Source organism: Lepisosteus oculatus, chromosome 18 (genome assembly GCF_040954835.1).
Source record: "Lepisosteus oculatus isolate fLepOcu1 chromosome 18, fLepOcu1.hap2, whole genome shotgun sequence".
Classification (NCBI taxonomy): Eukaryota; Metazoa; Chordata; class Actinopteri; order Semionotiformes; family Lepisosteidae; genus Lepisosteus; species Lepisosteus oculatus.
The window spans coordinates 12,103,641-12,130,138 of record NC_090713.1 but is presented as its reverse complement, the minus strand read 5'-3'; the positions used below and the strand labels follow the sequence as shown (position 1 = coordinate 12,130,138).

Genomic DNA, 26,498 nt, shown 5'->3' with positions numbered 1-26,498 from the left:
AAGTCATCATCTCATAGGAACCCCAGAAATTATCAATGACCAACATGAGCGCATGTGCACACACACTCAGACATACATATAATAAATATTATAATAATAAACTTTGTTTGATATATTAAAATGTGGCTTCTCAAAGTGTTTTACAGAAAAAAAAACACAAAAATAAAAAAGCACCATTTCAGTGAGAGGGGTGAGCCTGTTTAGTCGAGCAAAGCAGATGTGAATTAATTTTTCGAGCCTTGATACAATTCACAACAGTCTAAAAGATTTTAAATCGTCAGGCATTTTCTTGACGGCAAAGGTCTCGCGGTGGATGTTGCAATGAAACCATTAATTTCTGGAGCAACCTCTCTAATTCGTGCAACTACACCGCTGTGTCGGCTTGTCATTGCTCTAGCACCGTCTGTACAAACTCCGACAGATTAGCTCCACATTAACTCTGATACAGTAGCTTTTTTAAAATACAATTGGTCACTTGCGTCCATAGTACGCATTCCTATAGAGTGGTATAGAATTACAGAGTATCTCTTGTGTCCACTGAAGTATTAGCGTGCACTGTACCGTAGTACGTAGGCTGCGTATTCGACACGTATAAAAATACAAAATATGAAAACCTGTCCTGATTTTTTCAGCGCACACAACACAGTTCCACGGTCATTTGGCGTACCACCTGGCGGCACTCCACGTACCACTGCCGGTACGCGTACCACAGTTTGAGAACCACTGTCCTAGAAGACACAGACCAGCGCCAGACCGGGAGAATGCCGGCAGCGTAAAAGAAAATGCCGGATGAACTAGGGATTGGACAGTTTCCAAGTGCTTATACAATCGATGGAAATGTTCAAATAAATGTGCAAAAGAAATAAACAAAATAATCATTTATTTTTTTATCATATTGGCTAGCTAATGTCCTCTCTTTGCTAGTTAGTGGCTGTGTTTCTGCGTTGGGTAGCAACGGGTGACTGTTCTCAGGCGGAAGATGTAAACATTTCCGTTAATTTCCGTGTTAAATAATTTTTTAAAATTAAAATTCATTCTATACAGCAATCGCATATTTGGGTACCGTTTCATAAAACTTTCATGCTTAAAATGTTTAGGGAGAAATGGAAGACTGGTGTGTATTTTTTCTTTAAACTACCAAGACCTGCCATACACAGTCCAGTTTACGTACATACAGTAATGTTTATGTTCCTAAATTAATATAGTTTATGACCTTCAGATGCTCCTCTTCTTTTTATGCTCAGCTACTAAGATTTCCCTTTAGTGGTAAAATTCCATATAAATATTCAAAACTAAGCGGATTAAAATGTGCACAGTAAAGACATTAAATGATTAAATCTTTTCACTACCAACCAATGCACCACGAGTGCCCCTGTCAATCACTTACCGCGGTGCCCTGCGGTGGCTTGTGGGTAGTTTACCGTTCTGCGGGTTTGTACCGCGCATTTTGAATGGCTGCTTCAAACTAGATGCGCCAACAGTAGTGATCAGTGACGCGAGTCCTGTAGGGCTTGGAGCACTATTGCTACAAAGACAAGAACATGGACAGAACAAACCAGTGGCATATGCAAGTCGCTTACTTACCCCAACAGAAAGGCATTACTCGCAAATAGAGTGTGAAGCCTTGGGTTGTGTTTGGGCAGTGGAACATTTTAGGACATGTTTATGGGGAGGCAAGTTCACACTTCAAATGGATCATAAACGCCTCAACACCTCTTGTAACTCTTTTGAGTTAGTGAATGTGGAAGATGGCTCAAAAATAATGAGAAATGTAAAACATCTTCGACACGCTCCTCCATTGGATCTTGATTTTGAATCTGCAGAAACAGAAAATGCTGAGAATACAAGACTTTCTGACGTGGAGGACTCAGACAGTGGAGAGTACATCCGTAGGAGAGCCAGTAACTTTACCCAGAAGTGAAGTAACAACCAGAAGTGGCAGGGTTATCAGGAAACCGGCTCGTTACAGAGACATTTAAAAATATAGGACTTGCACAGCTCTCCAAATGTTAAATTGCCCTATTTTGTTTGTGTTATCTATGTAGATGTTGCTTAGACTGCTAGAAATGAGGTGATATTTAGAAGTGACTTAAGTGAACTAAAATTTGAGTTGGTACGCATAGAAATTGTTGTAAAATGTGTTGAATAGAAATGGAAGGTTTTACATACATTTTGTTGTAATAGTTAATAACCGTTTACTGTGTGTTGATATAGAATTGTTACAATTGTATGGTAAAGTTATGGACTTTAAAAATAACAAAGGAAGGGATGTAGTATAGTGAGTAGACATCGCGAGACAACAGAACGAGAGAGTAGAAGGCGGGAATATATGGTGTAAGGGCGTGATCTGTGTAGTTAATAAAATAGTTAAAATAATATAAGAACAGCTCTTTATTAAGATACACAACAGATATAAAGACGCGGAAATTTGTTATATAGCGTTTGATAGCAAACGAAGGAAAAAGTAATTTCGTGAGCACGAATTGTAAATCATTCCCACGATATAACTTTTTTTCCTACTGATGGCCCCTCCCGGGCTCCGTAACAAAGTGTTATCACACTTAAATTATTTAAACAAATACCTCTCCCACGTGTGTCTGTCAAAACTGCTGAGGTATGTAGAGCACCTCCTATTACCAGACTGGGACCGTGCAGTGATGAGCAAGGTGTGGTGTCACTCCTGTCATGACCAAAGAAAAATTTGTGCCTCTTCAAAAATACCTTAAATTTATTCTACAGACCCACAGCTAATAGAAAATCACCTTGTTTTTGTCATATTGGGTCTCTGTCACAACTGCTGGGGTTGATAAGACCACCCAGACTGGGACCATGCAGTGATGCACAGGGAGTGGTCTCACTCCCCTCCCAAACAAACAAAAAATTGTGCCTCTCCAAAAGTAGCTCAAATCTATTCTATAGACCCTCACCTAATAGTACATAACCATGTCTTTGCTAAAGTTGACTTTACCTGGTCCAGGATTTTTTTTTCTTAAGCAGGGTTTAGGCTTTCATTTCATTTTGAAAGGTGCTGCCAAGCTAGTGTCACTTTATGTAGCTAGCTGTACATTACAATTTGGCAGTACTGCTACATTAGCAGTAGGCTGCAGTATGTGTCCCAAAAGCCTAATATACTCACAGATTGATTCAGGTCTGTTTCAGGTGGAGGCACTGCCAAATTAAAAGTGTCATTTTGTTATGCCACATTAAGAACATTGACATCGGTCACATTAAGAACCTAGGTCATCCTGTGTGTTATATACTGTATGAATTTAATGTTGTACCTCTGGTTATGGTTTCACTTCTGTGTTGATATTCAGGTACACTTTCACTGCTATAGCACCTGAACCTGTCTGACCCCCATGTTGACTCTCTTGATCCAAGTCTTCTCTAACCTTATTCTGACCTTCAGCAGCCCTGCTGTTGTGTTTAGGGTGAGTTATGTCAGTAAGAAGAGAATTGTACCCAGTGCACTTTCTGCTGGGCCAGAGCCAACTCCTCTTCTACAAGAGCAGGATAAACACAGTCTCAGGCGGAGGGTCTGTAGAGGGAGTGAGAGTTTGAGGGGTTGGTGAAGAGCAGGATCTCACTAGAATTCCTCTAGTAAAACTAGAGATACTGTAATTGTTTGGGGTGCTATACTGTAAGGGTTCTAGTGAATACAAGCTATATTTTAGTTCAACCAGGTTAAATAAACATGTACTGTGCTCAGTGAACTTGAGGGGGTCCGAAGCTACGTGTCCCTAGAGTAAAAAGCTGGAGAGCGAGAATCACAACAGCACTATGGAGAGATCCAGAGTGTACGGATCAACTAGTGAGCTCGGAGGTGTGGGTGAGTTTAAATTCAATAGACAGGGGGAAAAAGGGAGAGATTATCGGGAAAAAAGAGGAACAGAAGGGACTGGATTAGGATTGGTAAAATGTCTGGAGAGGATGAACATAGTGCAAGGCATCCACATTCATTCTCAAAGAAAAAACATTCAGGATGTGCGGTTGTGTTCCGGCTGCTGTTGTGTTCAGGGTGAGTTATGTTAGTAAGAAGAGAATTGTACCCAGTGCACTTTCTGCTGGGCCAGACCCAGCTCCTCTTCTACAAGAGCAGGATTAACACAGTCTCAGGTGGAGGGTCTGTAGAGGAGGAGAGTGGTTGAGGGGTTGGTGAAGAGCAGGATGTCTCTAAAATTCCTCCAGTAAAACTGTAGACTCTTGTCTGAAGGTGTTGGTGTGTTTTGACTATGTTACATGTGGGAGTCTGGGAGTCTGTCTTTTCTTTAAATGGGAAAGTTGTTTTTCTCAAAATATCTGCAAACGTCAAAATCCCCAGTCCACTTACTCCAGTATTGGTTATTTACATTTGGGATTAATAAACCATTTGAAGAAAAACAACAACACTGTAACTAACTAAAATAACTATAAGAAGATGACATCAAAATAAAATATAATAATAAATGTGAAGCAAAGTCAAAGTCTTTCTATTTCTGTTTCCCATTTCCAGTCACTGTAGCTCCGTGTGTCTCCCTGTTTCCCACTGTCTCCTTTCCTGAACATTTCTTCTCATCTTTCTTCTTCCACCTGGAACCCAAATTTTGAAGGTGTTATCTTCATCATCCTCATCCATGGACACTCTGAGATGGATAATGACATGATGTTGTATATTACTGCTGAGCTGGGTGTTGTAGTGAAGGCTCATGTGGATGAGCTGTGCAGATGTTCAGCTGTGCTCCTGTCTTTTTGCCTGCAGGATGTGGGAATGTGGACTAACAGAGAGATGTTGTGAAGATCTGGCCTCTGCTCTTCAGTATCAACACTCCAGTCTGAGAAAGCTGAATTTGAATGAGAATAACCTGGGGGATTCAGGAGTGAAACTGCTGTCTGCAGCTCTGAGGGATCCCAACTGTAAATTAACAACACTGGGGTAAGTGAACACTGGTGATTTCTTTGTTTTTTATTGTTTGATGTAGATATTCTGAAACAAACAACATTCACTTTTCCTCATGCATCAGAAAGAAACACCTAGGAAGTACAAAACAAGAAAGAAAGAGGGCATACAGAAAGACAAAAAACTGTTACGCAACTTTATACAAGTTCTTGTCTCTGGCTTCTTTGGTAATATCTCATTACTGAGAGACTCGACATGCAATCTTTCCCACTTTGCCCATCTTTTTACACATATGTTTACATTGTTGTTGATTTATAATTCTGTGGGTAACATTGTCTATGAGATTTCATTCATAGAGTCCTTCTTCATTTGAACACAAGGTCTGTTCAGCTTTAACCAGTTTCTAGTGATTTATTTCATGGCTGTTGTCTTGACAGTTCTAAACAAGTATCTTTCTGCCTCTGAAGGCAGCTCATCTGGTGTTTGTCCCAGAAGAAAAAGGACTCCTAATAAGGATTGTTGTATATTTCTTCAAGATTTTGAAGACTGGGCCAACCCAAATTTCTCATTTGTATCTTACTCTTAATTCTTGTATTCCTGCTGTATTTTTTAATATTCTATATACATCTGAAAGGATGTAGCTGTGGAAGTGAGTTAGGTATGCAAACTTTATCAATATGTTAACCTCTCATTTTAGTCTCATTTAATTCTTCTCAGCTTTGAATTTCCCCAGTGTTTTCTCCTCTCTCTCTGTGCTTTAACCTTGCCTGTTTGACCACGTCTTGCACTGATCCCTGTGCTCTGAACCCTGCATGTTAAACGACTCTGCCTGGTGCTTTAATCAGTTCCTCTCAGCTCAACCCTTCCATTTCGATCGCGTCTCTAGTTTCACTTTCTCCTGCCTGCCCTGCTTGCTTCCAGCAGAGCCCGCACCTGGATTCAGTCTCCAGCTTACTGCTTCCATCAGCTCAGTGCAGGAGACATCACACTGGGGCCCTAGGTTCAATTCCGGACCTGGGGTGCTATCTGTATGGAGTTTGTATGTTCTCCCCATGTTTGTGTGGTGTTCCAGTTTTCTCCTACAGTCCACAAACATGCTGGCAGGTTTATAGACTTGTGGGAAAGCTGGCACTGGTATGAGTGTGTGCTGTTTGATAGACTGGCATCCTGCCCAGGGTTCAATCCTGCCTTGTGTCCAGTGCTTCCTGGGACAGGCTCTGGGTAACTGTGACCCTGAATTGGATAATTGTTTATTAAAAGTGATGTTGATGGTATTCAAATGCTGCACTACCACTTTGTCAATTAGCTGACAGTATAAACATATCCCTGTAATGACAGATAAAGTCAAATTTCAGGGCAAACTTCAGTCTAGATTTATTTGGGAGGGAAGAAAACCTCAGGTAAAACCTACAGCACTCAAACACTCCAAGATCTACAGTCTAACTTCTGTGCAGCTCAGCTTAAAGCTTCAACAACCTGAGTGACCGCTCCCCACCAAAATGGTGAAGAGGTATTCATCTCACTTAAAACATTATGTTTTACATCTAGTATAACTCAAAGCATTATGAAAATAATTAAATTCTGCAATTTAAATACATTAATCACTTAGAAAAACTCAAGAAAGGAATAGTTGTTTTGAGGGTTGAGAGAAATAGCATGGCACCCTGACTTTAAACCACACAAAATAGACAGAAGTTTTAGAAATGGTCATTGAGGGGCATAAGACAGAAACAAGGAGGAAGACAGAAATCCTGGAAGTACATTCATTCTTGTTGTCCCAATCCTTCCCAAAAGCAAGGGAGAAATTAATTTCCATTTTTTTAAGTTTTGCTTCATGTCAGAATAATGTCAGATTCTGTCTGCACTGCTTCTCGGAGGTTACTACTAATGTAGGATCTAAATGATGGAAACAATGATTTAGACGAGCTGTGCAGATGTTCAGCTGTGAGCCTGTCTATTTGTCTGCAAGATGAGTGAGTGTGGACTTACAGAGAGATGTTGTGAAGATCAGGCCTCTGTTGCTCAGTTTAACACTCCAGTCTGAGAAAACTCTATCTGAGTGACAATAACCTGGGGAATTCAGGAGTGAAACTGTTGTCTACCACTCTGAGGGATCCCAACTGTAAATTAACAGAACTGTGGTAAGTGAACACTGGTGATTTTTGTTTTTTTTATGTGCTAATACTGAGACACAACATTTGCTTTTCACATGCATCAAATAATTAACACCTAGGAAGTACAAAACGAGAAAGAAGGTGGGCATATAGAAAGATAAAAAACTGCTACGTGATTTTATACAAGTTGTTGTGTGTGGTTTCTTTGTTAACATCTCATTACATATTAACATTCCTTGGTAAAACAAGGAATCACCTTGTAAAACTGCCAGGTGGAGCTAATAAAGCTTAACGTCTTATGTACAGCATTTGAGCTGTCACCAGAAAACACACGGTTTCGAATCCCGATCACTGCTGAAGGACAGTCTTTTTCCAATTAAGAATTTAAGTTGTATACTCTTTAGATTTTTAATAATTTTAAACTGTGTATTACAGCATGTTAATCATTAAACATTAAAAATTTGGTATATTTTACAAAAGCAAGATTACTCAGTTGGACAAAAGTACACAACCTTCCACCTGCATCATAAATATTTTAATTATGCAGAAATATTTTATGCATCAAAGTCTTTCCGGAGATATTACTAATAGTATTAATAATGAATGACCTTGGACAAGCTGTAAACTCAATGTATTACCGTGGTAATTACACGTATTACACTTTCTTTGTAACAGTCTTTGTAAACGAAAAAACACCAAAGCACTTCTGATCACGTATTGATTTCCAATCATACAAATTAAGTTTTGAAAATCTCTGATTATTGGTAGTTTAAATAAAAAAATACACACCAGTATTCCTAAACATTTTAAGTATCAAAGTCTTACATGTGGGTATTTTGGAAACGTTTTTATGTGCCTGTTCTGACTATATTAAGTTTATATACATTGTAGAAAATTACTGTATAGTGTTTGAACATTTTCTGCGAATATTTTATCACAGTAAAAACACACATACTTTTTAGAATTTGATTAATAGGGAATATAATATGGAATTGCTTATCTAAAGAAATTAATAACGATATAATTATATTCATATACTATAGCTCAAATTATCACAGTAGTACACTTTCTTTGGAAATGTCTGTATCAGTTTCACTCCTTCCCATGTGATTACTTCTGTGGCCTAATGGATTAGGCATGTGCTTTATTCACCCCCATTACCCCCATTTTGATTAAAATCGCAAACGCGTGTTTAATTAAATGCCTTTATTGATTCACAATCTGACAATGCATTGTAAATCGTTATCTTTGTCTTTTAAGTCCCTTAGGTAACTTTAAGCATAGCTTTCTCACCATTTAAATTTATTTTTCATACCATCGTTAAACACAGCAGGAGCGTAATGTATTTCCTAATGGTGTCACACGTGGGAAAATTAGATTGGGATCATTTTTATTTTTTTAATACATTTGAGAAAAGTGTCATCTATACAAAAAAGTTGTATTTATTTAATACCACTTGATAGTTATATTAATAGAGATAAGAATTTAAGTTGTATACTGTTTAGACTTTTAATCATTGTAAACTGTATTACATTGTAAACTGTATGTAAACTGCATGTTAATCATTAAACGTGAAAAAGTTGGTATATTTTATAAAAGCAAGATTGCTCAGTTTTACAAACGTACACAACCTTCCACCTTCATCATAAATATTTTAATTATGTTTAAATATGTTGACAAATATCTGAATTTTTACCAGAAAAATTAGTATCCAGCTGTGAATCAGCTACGTGACCTTGCCCCCGTGAAATTTTGGGAAAGAGGTTTAGTGGGCAGTGTAGTGAACATAGTGTGTTTTAATACACTGTATAGTATAACAGTATAAAACTTGTTTTTTTTGTTTGTAAACGCTATTCTTGCAAGTACATTTTGTACAGTGTGCTTCTCTGTGTTAGCTGGTGGGCAAACGTTTGAGGTGAAAATTCATCCACAAGGAGTGTACCTTTAAAGCAGAGAAGACCGCACCAAACGTTTTTGGCTCTGTATGTCGCTCAAGACATTTCTCTTTGACACTTTCTTTAGTCATAGAGGTGGGAAGATGCCTCCCCCTTCCCTCTGCCTGCCTCACCTGTTCCCATTTTAACCAATTTAGTGGTTTCATTAGTGACAAAGGCTAAACTTTCTTGGAAATAATGTCTTTTATGTTTTGCAAGAAACTGACTTGCTTTAACAAAATATATTTACAAATCCTTTTCCCTGGCAATCTACCTAAATGCCCATCGCCTCTTTTTACACTTGTTAAAAAGAACATTTCAATGTTAATGCGACACGGAAGATGTTATTAATAATGTAGCACTTTTCAAAAGTTTAATTAAGAAGTAAAAAGAACTTACAGCTTACACAAAGACTCAAACGACGGTATGAAAATACGAGTGTTTCGAAAAAAAGGACATTTGATTGCCGATTTCCTTATATTTATTTTAAAAATGCTTTTATTTATTCACAATCTGACAATGCAAGACAGAACAAAAGCATCTGTGAAATCACATTCCTGAATGTCCCCCACTGCACTCAACAATCTTAGGAAGAACACGAAACAGCCTGTTAACAGCTTGTTTTTTGCCTAATCTGTCTGCTGCTAAAAAATCACGCCCAACTTTTTAATAGCAGCAGACAGATCAGCTAATCAAGGAAGAAAACAATTATCTGCTGTTTGCTGCTGAGGCTGGGAGAGAAAATCTTCTCTATAACTCTTCAGTTTACAGAGCAATTTCGCCAGAGCCCCACCTTTTCCAAAAATACTCTTCTTGTGTCAAATGTTTTGTTTGGCAGGATTTGAGCTACAGTATATGAATACAACTATATCGCTATTAATTTTTTTTGGATACGCGTTTTTTTACTGCGATAACAAGCTTAACTATTCACAGAAAAGGTTAAAACATTATTACTTTTTCCGAAGTATATACAGTAAACTAACAGATGAAGCCATTCAAAATGCATGGTACAAACCCGTACCGCACGCACGCAGCGTACTACGGTATGTGATTGGCTGGCCAAAATGACTGACAGGGGCACGTGTGGTGCATTGGTCAGTATTGAAAAGATTTAATCATTTAATCTCTGTACTGTGTATGTTTTAATCTGCTTAGTATTAAATATTTCTATGGAATTTTACAACTAAAGGGAAATTTTAGTAGCTGAGCACAAAAAGAAGAGGAGCATAATGCATCTTATGATCATAAACAATATTAATTTAGGAACATAAACATATTATGTAAATTGTACTGTATATGGCGGGTATTCCACTTTCTCCCTAAACATTTTAAGCATCAGAGTCTTACATGTGGTTATTTCGGAAACGTTTTTACGCGCTCCTTCTGACCATATTAAGTTTATATACTTTGTGAAAACTGATAGTGTTTTAACCTTTTCTGTAAATACGCTCGTTATCGGAGTAAACAAAAGCATACTTTTAGAATAGGGATTAATAGGGAATATAATATGGAATTGCGTATCTACAGAAATTAATGAAGATATAATTATATTCATGTACTGTAGCACAAACTGTAGTATAAGACTTTCTATCGATATGTGTACGGCTGTTCCAGTGCTTTTCTTTTTATGTGATTGCGTTTGTGGCATGATGGTTTAAGTGACTGACTTATATGCCTGGGGTTGAGTGTTCAAACCCACCTATCACCATGAGTTTTCTTTTAACAAATAAACATTTCTTTGAAAAACTAAAATAGCAAATATTATGGACACTATATTGACGTTTTTTTATATTTCTAAATATCACAACATGTTCGAAGCCAAGTCATTTATTAATAACAACGAATAATTTCAAACTGCTACTGATATCATAACTGACAATAAATATTATTGATACTATTTTGTCATTACAAACATGTATGCCACACGGCTTCCGTGTTACTGAAGCTTTTGTCACTAATGTAACCACTAAATAAAGACATAGAAATCGCTACATTACAAACTGTATATGGCTGGTGTTGGTATTTTATAAAAAAAATACAAAGTAAATACATATAAGAAAGACAAGCAGTTAGAAGTCTTCTGAAATGAAAGGTTTTGAGGTTAGATTTAAATGCACTCAGGGTAGGTGGCTGGTATTGGTATTTTAAAGAAAAAATACACACGAGTATTCCACTTTCTCCCTAAACATTTTAAGCATCAAAGACTTACGTGTGGTTATTTCAGAAACGTTTTTATGTGCTCCTTCTGTCCATATTAAGCTTAATATTTGAAAATTAAATATGTTAAAAAAGTGAATCCTGTTTTATTATGGTCTGTAGCTCAAATCCTGCTTAACTAAAAATTAAACACAAGAAGTGTATTATTGGACAATGTTGTGAGGCTAAAGAAATCAATAACAATATTAATTCAAAGATCTAAATATATTTAACGCATACGCCGGACGTGCTCGCCTGCATGGTGATGTCACCGTCTTTCCCTCTGATAGCTACAGTAGCAGGAACCTGTACTGTGTGGATCCCTTTAGATCTCCCTTCAGATTTCAAAGATTATTAATAATATCTTCAGTGTCGCATTAACATTAGAATGTTCTTCCAAGTGTAGAAAGAGGCGATACGCAATGTGTCTTCTTCATACATTTTCAGTTTACAAGATCATTTATTATGAATAATGTCTTCCGTATCGCATTAAAATTGGAACGCTTTTCACAGGTGTAAATCCACCTATTTTCTAATCGCTTTATCCATGACAGGTAACAGTTTCACCCCTCCCTCTTCCCTCTGCCTGTCTGACTTTCTTTTTAACCCTTCCACACGAATCGCAGTGGGTGAGAAAGAAAAAAAGTGAAACAGATCTATTATTAAACTATTATTCCACAATGCCGTGTACTACATGGCCGGTAGGGAAACTAAAGGGAAATTTTAGTAGCTGAGCATAAAAAGAAGAGGAGCATAAAGTGTTTGATTGTCATAAACAATATTAATTTAGGAACTGTATCAGAGATATTTTTTTAACTGCACTGCATCGGAGAGAATGAGTATAGCTTGTGGGAAATATATTTTTTCTGCATCAAAGTTTAACTCGTTCAGAGCGCCCTATATTACAAACTCCAAGCGTTTCATTTTGAGCCGAAGACCCTCACACCTGAAGATGCCTTCACAGCCGAAATGTTGCATTTTCTCTCTTCTCTTTTCATCTTGGAATAAACCTATTACTTGTTCCTTTTATTTTTATTTTAGATTAGATTAGCAGATTAGCAGGTTACTGACAAAATAGCGCACAGTCCACCACTGTCCATTGATATAACTTTAATATAAACAAGATCTAATACCTGGTGCACTCCAGGTGTAAATTCAAAAAGCCTGAATTACGTACTATGCTTATGTCTGCGAAACACCTGATCATCTACAGTACTGTGACGCTTTCAGTGCCTTGTGTATATTCTAAACGCAGTGGGGGCAGGATGTGTGGGGACAGGTTTAGGCTGAAATTTAATTTGTGATCTGTATTCTTCACAACTGAAACACTGTTTTCTCTGAAAGCGTTTTCTTCCTTGTTTAGCTGATCTTTTGCTGCCTGCGCATGCTTACACAGCTCCCTGTGTGAATTATCATACTTGACTGAGAAAGCTTTAGATAACTTAACATTTTTATTATTAACAAATTGTAAAAATGACTTTTACATTGGCGTTATTAATTTTTCACTTAAGTGTATGGAGGAGTGTCAGCTGTCAATGAGAGCAAACCCCCCTCTTAGGCTGGGCAAACGATATTTTTTAAATTAAGGCAAATGAAAATGAAGGATGTGCTAGAGGTGTAAAAAATACAAAAATACATATGAGCAAAAAGTTTTAGAAATGGAGCACGTGAAAGGATTTATAAATATATTTTGTTAAAGCAAGTCAGTTTTTCCGCAACACGTAAAATACATTTTTCCAAGAAAGTTTAGCCTTTGTCACTAATGAAACCACTAAATAAAGACATAAATATAGAAATCTTAAGATTTTTTTTATTTCATGTTGGTAGCAGGATGAACTGTCAGGTTGAGCTAAGTGTATATTTTGTCGCAGAGTTGCTGCAAGATGTTAACAGTGGAAAAAGGTATTTAGAAATGAGTTAATTCAAGAAGAAAATTTTCAGAATAATTGCAAATCTAGCAGGATAGAGAAAGCACAAAAAATAGGCAGTTAGATTGATCAGATTAGTATGAAAAGCCATTTAGCAAAGAGGGAATGAGAAAAGTGACAAACTAGTATACTTTAGATCTTTTTTTCTGAACCAGGAAAATCTGATCATGTTTCTCTATAACAATAATAAAAAGCTTTATTTTATATAATACCTTTAAAAGTGCCATCTCAAAACAATATAGCAGGTGTAAAAACAGTTATAAGGACCACAGATTACAAAGTAAATACATATAAGAAAGACAAGCAGTTAGAAGTGCTACCAAAATTAGAACATGAAGCAGATACAGACACTATGTCTTTTGAAAAGAGAGGTTTTGAGGTTAAATTTAAATGCACTCAGGGGAGGTGACTCTGATATCACTGGGGATACAAATTCAGAGCGCTCGGGTGCAGCTAGAGAAGGTCCTGTTATTCACAGAGTGTAGATGTTCTCGAGGACAGCTAGAAGACCAGAGTCAGACGGATTGAGGATTTTGAAGTTGACTCAAAACTTGAAACCTGATAGGAAGCCAGTGCAAGGACTTGAAGACAGGCGTAATGTATCCCGATCAGGATTCTGGCTGTCCAATTCTGAACATATTGGAGATTGTTCAGTGTGGTTTTTATTACCCCAGTGACCTGGATGTGCATTTATTAATTCTAGAAAAAATACCTTTCTTGATTTGTCTAGTTCCCTTTAAAAGAAATTAGTATTCCAAATGCAGAGTACTACATGGCTGGTATTTACATATGATATTTGTGATTTAAACAAATTAACACAAGCAGTTTTTAGGGATTTAAGTGTTGGCTGAGTTATTGCAGGATGTAAGACTAGTGATGTAGGTAGGGAAAAGATAATTTTGGGAAAGTTGAGGAATACAATGATAATAAGAACACTTCCTAATGGGGTTAGGCATACTTTTGACAAAATGACAGGAGATGTTATAGACTGCAGAGGAAGATGATGAAGTTAACAGACTGTATGTTTCCATACTGTAGATCCTGAAATGAGGATTGTATTTTACATTTTGTGTAGTTGCTAGCATTGAATTGTGTGTTGGATGCACATGAAATGAAGGGTTGGGCAAACATAGCTGATGCTGATCCACAGAGCCAGCATCTTAAGATGTTTATATTTAGAGGCAATTTGTTTAAATAACTAACTAGGTATGGATACTGATGTGCAAGAGAGGTTGAAAGGCTGTTTCCTTAAGCCAGCACTATAAAATAATTTATCCTCAGTGATATGCTGCCATCTCATAGTGGGTTTCTAACACTGTGTGTACTGTAGTTCCATCCACACAGTGCCTTTACTTCCATCCATTTTCTAATCTCTTTATCCAGTACAGAGGATTTGGAGCCTATCCCAGTAAGCAACGGACACAAGGCAGAATACACCCTGGACATAGCGCCAGTCCATCACAGGACAGACAGACACAAACACACACGCATCAGGGCCATTTTTCCCATAAGCCAATTAACCTACCCATACCCATAACCACCTACCCATTAACCTAGCCATATTTTGGAGTGCGAGAGGAAATCATATCACACATATGGAGAAAAAACACGGAACCCAAAAAGAACATGCAATCTCCACACACACAGGATAGCAGGAATTGAACCTACGACCCCAGTGCTGCAAGATAGCAACGCTAACCACTTGGCCACCATTAGAAATGTGTGGGCTGCTTAGTTATAATTCTAGTTCAGAGGTATGCATGCATAATTTAATTTTGAAAGCCACTGAGACATCTGGTTCTGTTGTATTTATGAAAAAAAAAAACATACTAACAACTTTGCCATCCTATTCCTTAGTTAATAAATTTTAGTTTTATAAACAGTTTACATTGTTAGCAAAATATTTTGAATGATATCTTACCCTATTTTTCTTTAATTTTGTATTTAACTTATTTTCTGATAGTCAGATAAAATATGGTATTACAAGATGCGGGGAAAAGTGCAACAATTTATTACAGCGCTAAATTTAATATTATTGATTACTAATAGTTTATGCTAACACCTAACTTTCTAAATTAGACGTATTCAAAACAATGAACTAAATGTAACATAGCATTAAGAAATACAATCGAGAATAGTTTTGTGGTGCATGTATAGATGAAACTTTTCTAAAATGTATAACAAAATAAAAGACAATTAAAATCTGTAATCTTTCCACGTGTAATGTCATTAGAAAGTACAACAAGTTCCTGCTTTGTCTAATGATGGTATCAAAAAGTAGCCTAAGTGGTGAGAAACCTGTGCTTAATGATAATTAAGGGACTTAGAAGTCAAAGAAAATGATTTACATTTACGTTGTTTAATTTTAAGCACTAAGTTATGAATGCAGACGCAGAACGGCCATTGTGCAATAAAGAGCTCAGCGCTTCCTCCCTCTCTCTGATGGAGTGAAGTGGGTGGTACGCTATTTTCAGAGCCTCTGATTGGGAGAAAAAGACCTGCTAATCTGTTCTAGATACCAGGAAGACAGAATATGATTTTTTCTATTCGAAACGTGTGTTGTCTTTATGAAATTTGTGTATTTTAAACATTTAATTAAGAAGTAAAAACCTTACAGCATACACAGAGATTCTAAGCTGATCATGAGGAAGAAAAATCAGCCATTTTTTGCACATAAAAAGTGGTTATTAACTATCAAAACCTGTTTTTATAGGTTTAAAAGTCGTGCAATGTATAAGTTAAACAGGAACACTTTTTAATTATACATTTTAAACACTTTAATTTTGTAAACGCAACACACATTCTGTACAGATACAGTACAATCACATTCTCCTGTCTTCTCGTGGTATAAATCGAATTAGCAGGTGATTGAGATAACAATGCATCGCCCACTGAGTGAAATGTTCTTTTTTACAAGTGTATAAAGAGGTGATACAGTATGTGTCTCCTCTATAACTCTTCAGTTTACAGAGAAATTCCGCCAGATCCTCACAACATTGTCCAATTATACTCTTCTTGTGTCTAATTTTTAGTTTAGCAGGATTTGTGCAATAAGCACCTTGTTTAATGGGGAAAACATCACCCACATCTATTACCACTGTACAACCCTACTTCAGGTGGCGTAGCCACGTTAGCCCGTGTAGTCTGCAAAAGAACAAGTAATAGGTTTATTCTATGCTGAAGGGAGAAAACGTAACATTTTGGCTGTGAAGCCTTCTTCAGGTGTGAGCTCAAAATGAAATGCTTGGAGTTTGTAATGTATGGTGCTCTAAACGAGTTAAACTTTGATGAGGGCTTGCCAGCGCGGTGATGTCACTGCCTTTCATATGAATAGGAGGGACCTGGTCCGGCAGGGTTGAAGGTGAATCTCACTGTAGCTAAACTGGCTGCTTCCCTGTTGAGTGATGCTGGAGGTGTGGGTTCAATTCCCCAGCTGGTAGAGTGTGAGCCTGAAAGCACTACATTATTAATATTATCTTCTGTGTCGCATTAACTAACTCTTCAGTTTATTCTGCCAGACAGTACATGAATATAATTATATTATATTAAATTCTTTAGATACGTAATTTCATAATATATTCCCCGTTAATCAAATTCTAAAATTATGTTTTTGTTTACGCCGATAACGGGCGAATTCACAAAAAAGGTTGAAACACTATCACTTTTCACAAAGTATATAAACTTAATATGGTCAGAAGGGGGACCTAAAAATATTTCCAAAATAACTACATTAAAGACTTTCATGCTTAAAATGTTTTGGGAGAAAGTGGAATACTGGTGTGTACTTTTCTTTAAAATACCAATACCAGCCATATACAGTTTACATAATATTTTTATGTTCCTAAATTAATATCATTTATGAGCATCTGAAAGGCATGGTGAATCTGAGATATTCAAAACTTACAAATACGTGATCGGATCAACTAAATGCTTTGGTGTTACTTTTTGTCAATTAAAAAATAGGCTTTTCATTTACAAAGACAGTTAGAAAGAATGTGGACCAGGGTAATACTTTGAGCTTACAGCCTGTCCAATGTCATTCATTATTAATACTATTAGTAACGTCTTCCATAAAGGCATTGATGCATAAAATATTTATGCATAATTACAATATTTATGATGAAGGTGGAAGGTTGTATACTTTTGTCCAACTGAACAATCTTGCTTTTATACAATATACCAAATTTTTAATGTTTAATGATTAACATGCTGTTATACACAGTTTAAAATTAAAAGTCTAAAGAGTATACAACTTAAATTTGTAATTGGAAAATGACCGTCTTTCAGCAGTGACCAGGATTTGTAACCGGGTATTTTCTGGTGATAGCTGTACATGAGAGGTTAAACTTTATTAGCTCCACCTGGAGGTTTTACAAGGTGATTCCGGATACTATTATAATAACTGCGGTATGACACGTTAAGATGCACCACGCCGTTTTACCGCAGCGTACTTCGTGCATTTTAAATAGCTGTATCTTTATACAGTTTACATGATATGTTTATGTTCCTAAATTAATATCGTTTATGACCATCAGATGCATTATGCTCCTCTTCTTTTTATGCTTAGCTACTAAAATTTCTGTTTAGTTGTAAAATTCCATATAAATATTCAATATTAAGCAGATTTAAACGTGCACAGTAAAGAGATTAATTGATTAAATCATTTCACTAATCACTAATTTCGGCCATTCTTCCAACAGTTTGTGATTCAAATTTATCATATTTGGCTTGTAATTGGTGTGTCTTCCTATATTGAATATGAACTTTTTACTCATATTCTCTCCTTGAGTTCAAGTTGGTGGATTTATACAAAATTGAATGGTTTTAGATTCTTCAATTACTGTGGGAGGCCCAACCCCAACTTCTCATTTGTATCTTACTCTTAACTCCTGTATTCCTCTTGTGTTTTCTTCTATTTTATATACATCTGAAAAGATTTGTCTGTAGAAGCAAGTAAGGTATGCAAAATGTATCAATATGTTAATGTCTTATTTTAGTCTCAATTACTTCTTCCCAGCTTTGAATGTCCTCAGTGTTTTCTCCTCTCCCTGTGCTTTAACCTTGCCTGTTTGACCACATCTTGAACTGATCCCTGAGCTTTGAACCCTGCATGTTAAATGACTCTCCTTCCGACTGTCCCTGGTGCTTTAATCAGTTCCTCTCAGCTCAACCCCTCCTTTTTGATCGGGTCTCTAGTTTCACTTTTGCCTCCCCTGCTTGCTTCCAGCAGAGCCTGCGCCTGGACTCAGTCTCCAGGTTACTGCTTCCATCAGCTCATTACAGCAGATATCTCACTGGGGCCCTGGGTTCAATTCCAGACCTGGGGTGCTATCTGTGTGGAGTTTGTATGTTCTCCCCATGTTTGTGTGGCGTTCCAGTTTTCTTCCACAGTCCACAAACATGCTGGTAGGTTAATTGACTTCTGGGAAAACTGGCACTGGTGTGAGTGTGTGCCCTTTGATAGACTGGCATCCTGTACAGGGTTCAATCCTGCCTTGTGTCCACTGGCACTGGCTCTGGGTAACTGTGACCTTGAACTAGATAATTGTTTATTAAAAGTGATGTTGATGGTGTTCAAATGCTGCACTACCACTTTGTCAATTAGCTGACAGTATAAACATATCCCTGTAATGACAGATAAAGTCAAATTTCTGGGCAAACTTCAGTCTAGAATTATTTGGGAGGGAAGAAAACCTCAGGTAAATCCTACAGCACTCAAACTCTCCCAAATCTACAGTCTTACTTCTGTGCAGCTCAGCTTAAAGCTTCAACTACCTGAGTGACAGCTCCCCAGCAAAATGGTGAAGAGGTATTCATCTCACTTAAAACATTATTATGTTTTTCATCTAATTTAACTCAAAGCATTATAAAAATAAATTTTAGTAAAAGGTAAAACTTTGCACACAAACTTTGTGAAGTCATCTTGTGATCACTGGTAGAGTTACAGTTTAAATTTCTGAAAAGTCTAATTTAGTCACAAATTGAGGGCTGTTTCTGGTGGAGGCACCGCCAAATTAGAAGTTTAATTTTTTGTGCAATTGACTGAAGTGAGCCACAACATCGGGTACATCAAGAACCTAGGTGATCCCATGTATTATATACTGTATGAATTTAATGTTATACCTCTGGTTATGGTTTCACTTCTGTGTTGATATTCAGGTACACTTTCACTGATATAGCACCTGAACCTGTCTGACTCCCATGTTGAGTCTCTTCTCTAAACTTAGTCTGGCCTTCAGCAGCCCTGCAGTTGTGTTGAGTTGTGTTGTGGGGCCAGCAGGGGGCGCTCACCCTGTGGTCCATGTGGGTCCTAATGCCCCAGTATAGTGACGGGGACGCTGTACTGTAAACAGGCACTGTTCTTCGGAGGATATGTAAAAAGACCTGCAGTTGTGTTGAGGGTGAGTTATGTCAATAAGAAGAGAATTGTACCCAGTTCATTTGAACACAAGGTCAGTCCAGCTTTAACCAGTTTCTAGTGATTTATTTCATGACTGCAGTTCTTATAGTTCCAAACAAGTATTTTTCTGCCTCTGAAGGCCGTTCATCTGGTGTTTGTCCTTATTTGTCTTCAATACTCTTTCGCCAGTTTATTTTCATACCAGAAATGTTTATGATATGCCTGGTGTTCCATTCTTCCAACAGTGTGTGCTCCTAAATTTATCATATTTGGATTGCAGTTTGTCTTTTTTCCAATATTGAATATGAACTTTTTACTTGTACTCTATCCATTAATGTGAATTTCTGTATTTATACAGATTTGAATGGTTTTAAATTCTTCAATTTCTATGGAAGTGCCAACGTCCTTTTTCTCATTTGAATGGTACTCTTAACTCTTGCATTCCTTCTGTGATTTCTTTCTGCGATCAATGTGTTAATCTCTTAATCAGTGTGTCTCTTAATGTGTTAATCAGCTAATTGCAGTAGATATATCACTGGGTTCAACCCAGACCTGGGGTATTATCTGTATGGAGTTTTTATGTTCTCCCCAAATATGTCTGGTGATGCAGTTTTCTCCCACCGTCCACAAACATGCTGGCAGGTTAATAGACTTCTGGGAAAGCTGGCACTGGTGTGAGTGTGTGCCCTTTGATAGACTGGCATCCTGTCCAGGGTTCAGTCCTGCCTTGTGTTCAGTGCTTCCTGAGACAGGCTCTGGGTAACTGTGACCTTGAATTGGGTAACTGATTAATAAAAGTGATACTGATGGTGTTCAAATGCCACACTGCCTTCCTTGTCAATTAAGTGATAGTATAAACATATCCCTGTAATGTCAGATAAAGTCAAATTTCTCTGATTTTATTTGGTAGGGAAGAAAATCTCAGGTAAAACCTGCACCACTCAAACTCTCCCAAATCTCTCACAGATCGCCAGCAGCCATATCACTCTGCAATTCACAAATGGCAATTCACTGAAACTTAGCAGGTGTGAGCCTGCTCAGTACCTGGTGGGAGACCTCCTGGGAAAAACTAAGGTAGCTGCTAGAAGAGGTGTTAGTGGAGCCAGCAGGGGGCGCTCACCCTGTGGTCCATGTGGGTCCTAATCCCCCAGTATAGTGACGGGGACACTGTACTGTAAACAGGCGCTGTCCTTCGGAGGATATGTAAAATGGAGGTCCTGACACTCTGTGGTTATTAAAAATCCCTGGGCATCTCTTGAAAAGAGTAAGGGTGTAACCCTGGTGTCCTGGCCAAATTTCCCATTGGCCCTTACAAATCATGGCCTCCTAATAATCCCCATCTATGAATTAGCTTCATTGCACTGCTCTCCTCCCCACTGATAGCTGATGTGGGGTGAGTGTTCTGGTGCACTATGGCTGCTGTTGCATCATCCAGGTGGATGCTGCACATTGGTGGTGGTGGAGAGGAGTCCCCATTAACTGTAAAGTGCTTTGAGTGGAGTGTCCAGAAAAGTGTTATATAAGTGTAAGCAATTATTATTATTATTATTAATAATCTACAGTCCTATTTCTGTGCAGCTCATCTTAAAGCTTCAACTACCTGAGTAACAGCTCCCCAGCAAAATGGTGAAGAGGTATTCATCTCACTTGAAACCTTGTTTTATACTTAATTTAACTTAAAGCATTGTGAAAATAAATAATTTCTGCAATTTTAATACAGTAATCACATAGAAGAAAAATAGTATTATGAAAAAAATATACTGTAGAAAGGAATAGACTTTTCGAGAGATTGAGAGAATTAGCATTGGTGTCTGACTTTAAACCACATTAAATAGATGTTTTAGCAGTAGTCATTTAGAGGCATAAGGAAGGTCTGGAACAAGACAGAAATCCTGGAAGTACAGTACATTCAATCTTGTTGTCTCAGTCCTTCCCAAGAGCTAGAGAGGCATCAATTTCCATCTGTTGAAGTCTGGCTTCAGCTGATTTTCTACCACCTTTTAGTTACATTTTAATGTTTTCTAGGGTTCTGGGTACTGCAATTTAATCTGCAATAACATTTAATCTTATCCCAGTTTTATCGTAAATTGAATGTATTTTTTGTCTCCACGAATATAGGTTCCCCAATAACATTGCTTCAGAATTTTCTTTGTTTAATTCCTATTCTGAAAAGTTGCTGTAGTCTGTGATTACATCTGTGAGAACAGGAAAAGATGTTGAATTTCTGCTGTATATAACAACATCATCTTTATAAAGAGCCTGATTGTGTGTTCTCCTGCTATATCACCTCCCTCTGTATCCTTTTGTTGTCTTATACTCTGAGAGAATAAATCAGTGGTGACAAGCATCTCCTAGCCTTGTTCCCCTCTATGAATTAAAGCTCTCTGACAGAATACCATGAGCCTGTTCCTGTGCATTTGGTTGTTTTTACATTACATGTAGCCAAACAATAAAACCATTATGAAAACCCAATTCCCTATAAGTTCCAAATACAAAAAGGCTGTAATACTCTTTTAAGTGCCTTTTCTGTATCCAAACTTTTTTTAAAGTTTGAAATTTGCTAACCCTCCTGCAGACATCTCACATTGAAGCATTTGAGACCTGTGATTGTTTTCCCCTTCACATGAACTTAGATTCAGTTCACTTACATAGATTAATTAATTAATTTTAATAAATTAATTGCTTACACTTATATAGCACTTTTCTGGACACTCCACTCAAAGCACTTTACAGGTAATGGGGATCCCTTCCACCACCACCAATGTGCAGCCCCACCTGGATGATGCAACAACAGCCATAGTGAGCTACTGGCAGTGCCACTGTTGACACTGTATTAGCTGTCTCCTGTAGATTGGGCTGCCGGACTCCTAACACACTGATAACATCACAGTTTATTTGATCTCAATCAGACTGACAGGTATACAAAAGGACACCTCAGCCTTTGAAAAGACTTGGTTTTTTTAAATTTCTCAAATGGAAATGTGGTATGGAAATCTAAACACATTTCTATACATTACAGATGATAATACTTGCTAAAATTATATTTCTATGTAGACCGTGAGAGAGAGCCTGGAGAGCTAATCAGTCACTCTTGTAAATCTCCTCCAAAACTTCAAGAATCTTCTCTTTTTCTGTTCTTTCTGATCCTTCTGTGCCACTGTCTTTGTTCTTCCAAGAAATGGAAGTGCTAAAGGGTCATTAAATATTTTTTCTTTCTCAATGGAGAGATGCTCTTGGTATCTCCATTGAAGTGAAACAATAGCTAGTCACAGGATTAGACTACGGACAAGTATGTACAAGATAATCTTTATCAGTTTTCAACCTCTGCAAAATCTTCATGGTCAGATTTCACTGAGTTACAGCGAGTTTCACCAGCAACACACAGCCAATCTGTCACAGTTTTTGCCAATCCAGGAAAAACTGGAGACACAGCAAAGAGGACAGATGTCTCAGTCATGGGATGAGCTTTTGGAAAATTCATTACTGTTTCACAGTAAGGATGCAGGGTTTTGACATTTGGACAAGTCATTGCTCTTGTTACAATATTTCCACTATAATAAGGACTCAAGTATCATTATTTTGGCATCATGTATACTGCACCATCAGGAAAATGATCTTATATGTAAGGATCATGTTGTCTGATTAGGATGTAAAACACACTCTTGAGGTAGAGATTGACTTGTTTCTTATGATATAGGGTTTGTTGCACTATGTTTTAATTTGGTTGCTAAAACTTGTTGAAAGTGACCAGTAGCATTATGTCGTTTCCCATTCCTGTGGTCAGCACTGACTCATTAATATGTTCTTTTTCTAAATACTCCTCTCACTACTGTGAAAACATACAGTATTCAGCTGCTGGAATAAGAGGATATTGGAGATCACTTGCATGTGTAATACTTTGTATACCAATTACAGAATATGTTTTTTATGGTGATGTAAAATTTAACTTTCCAACACTGTCCTGTGAACATCCATGATGCAGAATAATTACACTTTTGACTATATATCCTAGCATTGTGTTTACATAGTTTATTACTTTCCCACAGTGTGTAGAAGATGTAAAAGATGGATGTTAATAAAAACATCTGTTTTTTTTTCACAAATAAACGTGGGTGTGTCTGACAGGGAGTCGGAGTTGTCAATAGAGAGTTGTCAACAGACGTGTTGCCTCGGTAACCACAGCTGATAGGAAAGAACAGGTCTGTGACAGGGAAGACAGACTAACGGCTGCAGCTACAAACCGATAAGGAGAAGAGATGCGAGAACAACAGTCTGGGAGGAGACTGTGAATAGAACAGTGAAAGAACCCCAATGAGGGGAGAGAAAGGAAAGCTTTAGTCTCGAAGGAGAATAAGGAAATCACAGAAGGGACCAGGAAGAGTGAAGAGGATTGTGGTGGAGAGCCTACAGAGTTGGAAGATTGAATTACTTAAAGGGACAGCCGCCTATTTGGGTGTTAGTGATCAGGGCTGTCCAGGAGCCCACTGTGTGAGTGTTTAGTGAGTTTGGAGTCAGTGTGTATGTGCCAGCATCTGAGGTGCCACAGAGGGACCCTCTCCCAGATGATAAGGGGTATCAGGTGAGAGAGTTAGGTCTGTCTGGCTGCAAAGCTCTGGTCAAAAGACAGTGGCTGCTGGGCATGGGTCTGAGGTGTACCATCAGCTGTGAATACACAATCTGGGGCATGAGAGTTAGGCACCAAGGAGGTTGTATGTTTTTATGACAGAAAGTGTGTTGAGTCTCAGCAGTGCGATGTGATGAAGAGAGACTCAGGATAGTTAGTGTGAGAGGTCTGAGTGTGGGAGTGAGTCTCTGGAGACAGGTGTGTGTGTGAGACCCAGCCCAGTGGTGTCAAGTGAGGACGTGAGAGGCTGGAGGCAGACCTGGAAGTCCGAGTGCTGACTGGTCGTGAGGGGACCAGTGACTGTCATGTGGGAGCAGGAGGCTCCAGATCAGGGAAAGAGCAGGAGGCTGCTTGTGGTGATTAGGAGCAGAGGGTGTCATCTCCCTGAAAGGGACCAGCCAGAGGGCATGTGAGAGATCAGGCTTGAGTCCAGGAATCTGCGACAGAAGGGCTTGGCTCAGTGAGGGACCTACATTATGATCTCGGAGGAGATCAGATAGAGAAGACAGTGGAGTCAGTGAGTTGGAGACTCGGGACCTGAGAGTTTTAGTACAGATCCCTGTGGTACTCCAATAATTACATCACCTCTGTTTGCTTCATGTTATCTCTGCTCTTTTTTTCTCTTTATTAAATAATTCTTAATTCATGCTTCTTTGCCTGTGATTTGAGAATTCCACAAAAAAGATTAACTTTATTAAAAAATGTTGAAAGTGCAAATACACAGTATCATGCTGTATGCTTTGTGTGTTCATTACTGCTTTTGCTTGTTCAAATAGCAAACAAGTTGGTTATACAAGAACTATCTTCTGTAAATCCCCATTGACCTTTTCATGTATGTGATCCTCTAGTTCAGGGGTGCCCAACCTTTTTAAATGCAGGATCTACTTTTTCATTTGCCAGTCCAGTGCGATCTACCAGTGTGAATTTGAAGCTCTGATATAGGGAAAACAGACTGTGGGCACATCAGCATAATTACGATACCCATCACTAAAATGACAGCAAATAAAAACAAGTGACTCATGCTACAGTGAACAGGTAATCTTCCCTATTTAAGAAAAAAGAATATCCTACCTTAATGTGAGCTTTGGCACTGAGAAGCTTACAACAGAACACTTGTAATTTTTTGGAATGTGTTGACACTGCTGATCATGTTTTATTTTGTCCCTGCAACTCGACATTCAGGTCATTCAGCAGTTCAGTCAAGTCTGTGAGGAATGCTAAATCCAAAAGCCACTGGTTATCCTCTAACTGGGCATATTCACCATGTTTATACGACTTGAGAAACTCTTTGATTTCAGGTAACAGCTGTCTGAACACTTCTCGCCAAAAATGTTTGTTTTTGAAATCTCCAAACAGCAAGTCAGCAGTCTCAACAAATGCTTTTTTATTACTTCTCAATCCCTGAACGACTTTTTGTGATGAGCCGGGATGTGGCACACAGAGAACGATGCGATGATTGTATTAGGTCTTGTGAAAACCGACTGCTGCTAGTTGAGATTTTAATTTTTCCACTTTTCTTTTCTGTAACTCACTTTTAGCGGGAAAGTCCACATCATACGTTTTGTGTGCAGTTTTAAAATGTTGCTTTCGCGTAGACGCTTGCATTGCAGATTTGAATGCGAAAAAAATGCTCCCATTCCTTGTGGTAACAGTGCGTTTTCGGTCTCTTTTTTCACTGTTTTCGCTCAAATACTCCAACTATCAAATAGGCAATCAAACTTATCAAACTGTTGGTGAATTGATCACAGCAGGTCTGTTTCGCTCCACTATGCACTGTAGTGAATGCGGGGTTAACAAAACTTGTGAAAATCAGGAATTGACTAAGCTGTTTAGTGAATAAGTAAATATTAAATCCCCCAATTTGTGATTTTTCCAGAATATATCTGAGCAGTTGGTATACTTAGAGGCACAGTTATACCAGACATATTGTACTATATACTACATCACAGACAATAGAACACACAACACACAAATTACTATGTTTAAGGCCAGTAGCCATATCACTCTGCAACTCACAACTGGCAACCCACTGGAGCTCAGCAGGTGGGAGCCTGGCCAGTACCTGGAGGGGAGACTCCTTGGAAAGCGGAGGCTGCTGCTGGAAGAGGTGTTAGTGGGGCCAGTAAGGGGGCGCTCACCCTGTGGTCCATGTGGGTCCTAATGCCCCAGTATAGTGACGGGGAGACTATACTGTAAACAGACGCTGTCTTTCGGATAAGACATAATATCGAGGTCCTGACTCTTTGTAGTCATTAAAATCCCAGGGCGTTTCTCGAAAAGAGTAGGAGTGTAACCCTGGCTTCCTAATAATCCCCATCTGTGAATTGGCTTCATTCCTCTGCTCCTCTCCCCACTGATAGCTGATGTGTGGTGAGCGTTATGGCGCACTATCATCCAGGTGGGACTGCACATTGGTGGTGGTGGAG

At 38.1% G+C, this 26,498-nt stretch overlaps 1 protein-coding gene across 1 annotated transcript in view; it reads left to right on the top strand.

Annotated features, from left to right (window-relative positions):
- The window catches only part of LOC138223970 (NACHT, LRR and PYD domains-containing protein 12-like), a 514,121-nt gene that overhangs the window by 71,593 nt on the left and 416,030 nt on the right, over positions 1–26,498 (top strand). The window contains exon 10 of the mRNA XM_069180151.1: positions 4,739–4,912. Coding sequence (XP_069036252.1) covers positions 4,739–4,912 — 174 coding nt within the window. The remainder of the gene's footprint in view (positions 1–4,738; positions 4,913–26,498) is intronic.